General features: G+C 41.3%; 1 protein-coding gene across 1 annotated transcript; it reads left to right on the top strand.

Moving 5' to 3' along the window:
- The first annotated feature begins 460 nt into the window (after positions 1-460).
- Positions 461-2449, top strand: LOC116371566 (ATP synthase subunit f, mitochondrial-like). The gene is made up of 4 exons (XM_031820427.1): positions 461-518; positions 1425-1532; positions 2062-2178; positions 2301-2449. Exons 1-4 carry the CDS (start codon positions 503-505, stop codon positions 2327-2329), a joined length of 270 nt encoding a protein of 89 aa, XP_031676287.1. The 5' UTR covers positions 461-502; the 3' UTR covers positions 2330-2449.
- Positions 2450-7990: the final 5541 nt, after the last annotated feature.

The following is a 7990-nucleotide window of genomic DNA, read 5'->3' as shown; positions in this document are numbered from 1 at the left end:
TCGAAATGCATCCTGTTATGTGTTATCTGCTGCCCTCTAGTGGATAGAAGCGGCTCTGCAGACCTGCGAATCAGCTGGTGCGTTTATGAAGAAATGTCTCTTTCTGTTATTAGTTGTGTTGTAAAATATATTATGCGTCTAAATGTTTATTTTATTTTTTATTTACAAATAATTTAATTGTTATCATACAGCCCTAACAATATTTATAAAATATTTTGCCACTTTCCTCGTCATGTCTAGATGGGATACAGCTTTTGTCAAATTGACATTCAAGTATATTATTATTTTGTAGCATTTTAGCTAACCCGAACCATTTTCCTAACCTTAACCTAATTATCATAATAACCTGCTACGTACGTTGTCCTAAACTTACTACGAAACGTGAATTTTGACAAAAATCTGTATCCCTTCTCGACTAAAAAAAACACGGTCCTCCCATAATCCTCTGCTTCCATTTTAGTCCCGTCATCCACTGCGGTCTTCACCCTCTCCAGCGAGCAAGATGGCGGACAGAATAGGTACGTCTGGTTTACGGGGTTTTTATTTATTATTATTAAACTGACATATTCTTCACTTCAGCATTTTACATGCGAAACATTGTATTTTATTACATAAAAAAAGCGAGATGTTTGGAGTTAGTTGATGTTCATATGTTGTGTGTGTTTGAAGGCCGCTGTAAATCCATGATTAGAGTCAAGTCAAGGACTTTGCTGTCATGGTCATTTTTTAAATGCATGGGGAAGAGAAACACACATATAATCCCTGACAGTTTATTTTAAGGGTTGTACATTTAAACCCATTTTTAATGTTTGCTATGTGGTTAGGTATTTAACCAGGTAGGTTAGTTAAGCTAGTTAGTCTACAGGACTAATAGCCTCTGCAGCCAGTCGGGAGTTGGCAACGTGTTGTACCTTTTACCGGATAATGACCGATAACCGGTTATAACAACAGCCTTGTCTCAGCGGATCCAGGCTCAATCACAACTCCTGTGACTTTGATGTTGCTAACTATTTAACTATTTAGCTTTGTGTTCTCTAGACCGCTGTCTTAACTTATGCATCTAAGTGGTTTATGAGTATTTTACACCACTGGACTCTTTAGTGAAATACTACCAAAACACGGTAACCTTATAACCTGTAACAATGAATGCTATCTTCGGTGGTGTGTGTTTTGTGTGTGTTTATTGTGTGAGAGGGACGGCAGGTGTGTGTTTATTGTGTGAGAGGGACGGCAGGTGTGTGTTTATTGTGTGAGAGGGACGGCAGGTGTGTGTTTATTGTGTGAGAGGGACGGCAGGTGTGTGTTTATTGTGTGAGAGGGACGGCAGGTGTGTGTTTATTGTGTGAGAGGGACGGCAGGTGTGTGTTTATTGTGTGAGAGGGACGGCGGGTGTGTGTTCATTGTTTGTGTACCTGTGTCCCTAGTTCCCTTGGGTGAGAAGCGTCTGATGGATGTGAAGCTGGGAGAGTTGGGCTCCTGGTTGGGCAAGAGGGACTTCACTCCTAACGGAGTCCTCGCCAGCATCCGCAATGGTACCCCCCCCCTCCACCCTCCAACACACACAGTACCTAACATGTCCCCCCCAGGCCATGACAGAGGTTACAACCAGTACCCCCTCCCCAACACACACAGTAACATGTTGTCCCCCCCCCCCAACACACACAGTAACATGTTGTCTCCCCCCCCCCCCAACACAGTAACATGTTGTCTCCCCCCCCCCCCCCCCCCCAACACAGTAACATGTTGTCTCCCCCCCCCCCCCCAACACACACAGTAACATGTTGTCCCCCCCCCCCCAACACACACAGTAACATGTTGTCTCTCCCCCAACACACACAGTAACATGTCCGTCCGCCCCCCCCCAACACACACAGTAACATGTTGTCCCCCCCCAACACACACAGTAACATGTTGTCCCCCCCCCCAACACACACAGTAACATGTTGTCCCCCCCCCAACACACACAGTAACATGTTGTCCCCCCCCCAACACACACAGTAACATGTCTCCCCCCCCCCCCCCCCCCCAACACACACAGTAACATGTCTCTCCCTCCCCCAGGCCATGACAGATATTACAACAAGTACATCAATGTGAAGAAAGGAGGTATTGGAGGCGTGGCCATGCTGCTGGTTGGCTACGTGGCCCTCAGTTACATGTGGGAGTACGACCACCTCAGTGAGTACAGACTCTGGGAGTACGATGACCTCAGAGTCCCCACCACATACAATATCATTCACCTCAAAGCACTGTGAAGGACAATCTGATCTGACTTAACCTGCGTCCCTCTCTCTTCTCAGAGCACGACCGCTGGAGGAAGTACCACTAAAGCCCCTCTCCTGACCCAGCAGGGCAAAAGCCTGACCTCTGACCCCCTAGCTCCAGCTGTCTGTATAATACCACCGTTGTGACAAAGAATAAATAAAACTACTTCTGACATTTAACTTGATCTGCTGTGTTGTGGTTTTATTACAGTGTTGGATGTTGAGGTGTTGGGGTTTATTACAGTGTTGGATGTTGAGGTGTTGTGGTTTTATTACAGTGTTGGATGTTGAGGTGTTGTGGTTTTATTACAGTGTTGGATGTTGAGGTGTGAGGGTGTTTATTACAGTGTTGGATGTTGAGGTGTGAGGGTGTTTATTACAGTGTTGGATGTTGAGGTGTGAGGGTGTTTATTACAGTGTTGGATGTTGAGGGGTTTTATTACAGTGTTGGATGTTGAGGTGTTGTGGTTTTATTACAGTGTTGGATGTTGAGGTGTGAGGGTGTTTATTACAGTGTTGGATGTTGAGGTGTTGTGGTTTATTACAGTGTTGGATGTTGAGGTGTTGTGGTTTATTACAGTGTTGGATGTTGAGGGGTTGGGGTATTATTACAGTGTTGGATGTTGAGGTGTGAGGGTGTTTATTACAGTGTTGGATGTTGAGGTGTTGGGGGTTTATTACAGTGTTGGATGTTGAGGTGTTGTGGTTTTATTACAGTGTTGGATGTTGAGGTGTATTTTATTACAGTGTTGGATGTTGAGGTGTTGTGGTTTATTACAGTGTTGGATGTTGAGGTGTTGTGGTTTATTACAGTGTTGGATGTTGAGGGGTTGGGGTTTTATTACAGTGTTGGATGTTGAGGTGTGAGGGTGTTTATTACAGTGTTGGATGTTGAGGTGTTGGGGGTTTATTACAGTGTTGGATGTTGAGGTGTTGTGGTTTTATTACAGTGTTGGATGTTGAGGTGTTGGGGTTTATTACAGTGTTGGATGTTGAGGGGTTTTATTACAGTGTTGGATGTTGAGGGGTTTTATTACAGTGTTGGATGTTGAGGTGTTGGGGTTTTATTACAGTGTTGGATGTTGAGGTGTTGTGGTTTATTACAGTGTTGGATGTTGAGGTGTTTTATTACAGTGTTGGATGTTGAGGTGTGAGGGTGTTTATTACAGTGTTGGATGTTGAGGTGTTGTGGTTTTATTACAGTGTTGGATGTTGAGGTGTTGTGGTTTTATTACAGTGTTGGATGTTGAGGTGTTGGGGTTTTATTACAGTGTTGGATGTTGAGGTGTTGTGGTTTATTACAGTGTTGGATGTTGAGGTGTGAGGGTGTTTATTACAGTGTTGGATGTTGAGGTGTTGGGGTTTTATTACAGTGTTGGATGTTGAGGTGTTGGGGTTTTATTACAGTGTTGGATGTTGAGGTGTTGTGGTTTTATTACAGTGTTGGATGTTGAGGTGTGAGGGTGTTTATTACAGTGTTGGATGTTGAGGTGTGAGGGTGTTTATTACAGTGTTGGATGTTGAGGTGTTGTGGTTTATTACAGTGTTGGATGTTGAGGCGTGAGGGTGTTTATTACAGTGTTGGATGTTGAGGTGTTGGGGTTTTATTACAGTGTTGGATGTTGAGGTGTTGTGGTTTTATTACAGTGTTGGATGTTGAGGTGTGAGGGTGTTTATTACAGTGTTGGATGTTGAGGTGTTGTGGTTTTATTACAGTGTTGGATGTTGAGGTGTTGTGGTTTTATTACAGTGTTGGATGTTGAGGTGTGAGGGTGTTTATTACAGTGTTGGATGTTGAGGTGTTGTGGTTTTATTACAGTGTTGGATGTAGAGGCGTGAGGGTGTTTATTACAGTGTTGGATGTTGAGGGTTTTATTACAGTGTTGGATGTTGAGGTGTTGTGGTTTATTACAGTGTTGGATGTTGAGGTGTTGTGGTTTATTACAGTGTTGGATGTTGAGGTGTTGTGGTTTTATTACAGTGTTGGATGTTGAGGTGTTGGGTTTTATTACAGTGTTGGATGTTGAGGTGTTGTGGTTTATTACAGTGTTGGATGTTGAGGTGTTGTGGTTTTATTACAGTGTTGGATGTTGAGGTGTTGGGGTTTTATTACAGTGTTGGATGTTGAGGTGTGAGGGGTTTTATTACAGTGTTGGATGTTGAGGTGTGAGGGTGTTTATTACAGTGTTGGATGTTGAGGTGTTGTGGTTTTATTACAGTTGGATGTTGAGGTGTTGGGGTTTATTACAGTGTTGGATGTTGAGGTGTGAGGGTGTTTATTACAGTGTTGGATGTTGAGGTGTGAGGGTGTTTATTACAGTGTTGGATGTTGAGGTGTTGTGGTTTATTACAGTGTTGGATGTTGTGGTTTATTACAGTGTTGGATGTTGAGGTGTGAGGGTGTTTATTACAGTGTTGGATGTTGAGGTGTGAGGGTGTTTATTACAGTGTTGGATGTTGAGGTGTTGTGGTTTTATTACAGTGTTGGATGTTGAGGTGTTGGGGTTTTATTACAGTGTTGGATGTTGAGGTGTTGTGGTTTTATTACAGTGTTGGATGTTGAGGTGTTGTGGTTTTATTACAGTGTTGGATGTTGAGGTGTTGTGGTTTATTACAGTGTTGGATGTTGAGGTGTTGTGGTTTTATTACAGTGTTGGATGTTGAGGTGTTGTGGTTTATTACAGTGTTGGATGTTGAGGTGTTGTGGTTTATTACAGTGTTGGATGTTGAGGTGTTGTGGTTTTATTACAGTGTTGGATGTTGAGGCGTGAGTTATTATTCGCTAGTTAAAATGACTTGTGGACATCTATTTTTATTTTTTCAGTTAAATGGGGAAACGTTAAAGTGAAATAAGTGTCACATACGTGTTTATCAGATGTTGGTGCTCCAATAGTGCAGTAATATCTAACGGGCACAACTTGATGCTCCATGTCAGAGCGACTTAGAGACAGTATATACATTTTATTTTACTTTATTGTTTATCCTCAAAGCCATTGGATGAATCCCTGAACATATTCCAGTCTGTGCTAGCAGTCCTGTAGCGTAGCATCCGCGTCATCTGACCACTTCCGTATTGAGCGAGTCACTGGTACTTCCTGCTTTAGTTTTTGCTTGGAACCAGGAATCAGGAGGACAGAATTCATGCGAATGACGGGGATTTGGGCCTGGCCTCCGGGAAGCAGTATATTCTTCGCATCGGACTCATTAAAGGAAAAAATCTTTGTCCAGTTCGTGGTGAGTGATCGCTGTTCTGATGTCCAGAAGGTATTTGCGGTCATAAGTGACAAGGGCAGCAACATTATGTACAATTTATTTTTTAAATAACCAAAAGAGCACAGTTGGTTAGAAACCTGTAAATCGGTGCCATTATCTACAACAAAACAGGAGGATCAAGAGAATGACGAGAACAAGTTTATTGTATTTTACAGACCAGGAGGAGCAGGTTTATTGTATTTTACAGACTAGACCAGGAGGAACAGGTTTATTGTATTTTACAGACCAGGAGGAACAGGTTTATTGTATTTTACAGACCAGGAGGAACAGGTTTATTGTATTTTACAGACCAGGAGGAACAGGTTTATTGTATTTTACAGACCAGGAGGAGCAGGTTTATTGTATTTAACAGACCAGGAGGAGCAGGTTTATTGTATTTTACAGACTAGACCAGGAGGAACAGGTTTATTGTATTTTACAGACCAGACCAGGAGGAACAGGTTTATTGTATTTTACAGACTAGGAGGAACAGGTTTATTGTATTTTACAGACCAGGAGGAACAGGTTTATTGTATTTAACAGACTAGACCAGGAGGAACAGGTTTATTGTATTTTACAGACCAGGAGGAACAGGTTTATTGTATTTTACAGACTAGACCAGGAGGAACAGGTTTATTGTATTTTACAGACCAGGAGGAACAGGTTTATTGTATTTTACAGACCAGGAGGAACAGGTTTATTGTATTTTACAGACCAGGAGGAACAGGTTTATTGTATTTTACAGACCAGGAGGAACAGGTTTATTGTATTTTACAGACTAGACTAGGAGGAACAGGTTTATTGTATTTTACAGACTAGGAGGAACAGGTTTATTGTATTTAACAGACCAGGAGGAACAAGTGTATTGTATTTTACAGACTAGACCAGGAGGAACAGGTTTATTGTATTTTACAGACCAGGAGGAACAAGTGTATTGTATTTTACAGACTAGACCAGGAGGAACAGGTTTATTGTATTTTACAGACTAGACCAGGAGGAACCGGTTTATTGTATTTTACAGACCAGGAGGAACAGGTTTATTGTATTTTACAGACCAGGAGGAACAGGTTTATTGTATTTAACAGACTAGACCAGGAGGAACAGGTTTATTGTATTTTACAGACCAGGAGGAACAGGTTTATTGTATTTTACAGACCAGGAGGAACAGGTTTATTGTATTTTATAGAACTAGACCAGGAGGAACAGGTTTATTGTATTTTACAGACCAGGAGGAACAGGTTTATTGTATTTTACAGACCAGGAGGAACAGGTTTATTGTATTTTACAGACCAGGAGGAACAGGTTTATTGTATTTTATAGAACTAGACCAGGAGGAACAGGTTTATTGTATTTTACAGACTAGACCAGGAGGAACAGGTTTATTGTATTTTACAGACTAGACCAGGAGGACCAGGTTTATTGTATTTTACAGACCAGACCAGGAGGAACAGGTTTATTGTATTTTACAGACTAGACCAGGAGAAACAAGTATATTGTATTTTACAGACCAGACCAGGAGGAACAGGTTTATTGTATTTAACAGACTAGACCAGGAGGAACAGGTTTATTGTATTTAACAGACCAGGAGGAACAGGTTTATTGTATTTTACAGACCAAGAGGAACAGGTTTATTGTATTTTACAGACTAGACCAGGAGGAACAGGTTTATTGTATTTTACAGACCAGGAGGAACAGGTTTATTGTATTTTATAGAACTAGACCAGGAGGAACAGGTTTATTGTATTTTACAGACTAGACCAGGAGGAACAGGTTTATTGTATTTTACAGACTAGACCAGGAGGAACAGGTTTATTGTATTTTACAGACCAGGAGGAACAGGTTTATTGTATTTTACAGACTAGACCAGGAGGAACAGGTTTATTGTATTTTACAGACCAGGAGGAACAGGTTTATTGTATTTTATAGAACTAGACCAGGAGGAACAGGTTTATTGTATTTTACAGACTAGACCAGGAGGAACAGGTTTATTGTATTTTACAGACTAGACCAGGAGGAACAGGTTTATTGTATTTTACAGACCAGGAGGAACAGGTTTATTGTATTTTACAGACCAGACCAGGAGGAACAGGTTTATTGTATTTTACAGACTAGACCAGGAGAAACAAGTATATTGTATTTTACAGACCAGACCAGGAGGAACAGGTTTATTGTATTTAACAGACTAGACCAGGAGGAACAGGTTTATTGTATTTAACAGACCAGGAGGAACAGGTTTATTGTATTTTACAGACCAAGAGGAACAGGTTTATTGTATTTTACAGACTAGACCAGGAGGAACAGGTTTATTGTATTTTACAGACTAGACCAGGAGGAATAGGTTTATTGTATTTTACAGACTAGACCAGGAGGAACAAGTGTATTGTATTTTACAGACTAGACCAGGAGGAACAGGTTTATTGTATTTTACAGACTAGACCAGGAGGAACAGGTTTATTGTATTTTACAGACCAGGA

The sequence above is a fragment of the Oncorhynchus kisutch genome, unplaced genomic scaffold (assembly GCF_002021735.2).
Source record: "Oncorhynchus kisutch isolate 150728-3 unplaced genomic scaffold, Okis_V2 scaffold3378, whole genome shotgun sequence".
NCBI classification, from domain to species: domain Eukaryota; kingdom Metazoa; phylum Chordata; class Actinopteri; order Salmoniformes; family Salmonidae; genus Oncorhynchus; species Oncorhynchus kisutch.
This window is presented reverse-complemented; position numbering and strand designations above follow the sequence as displayed.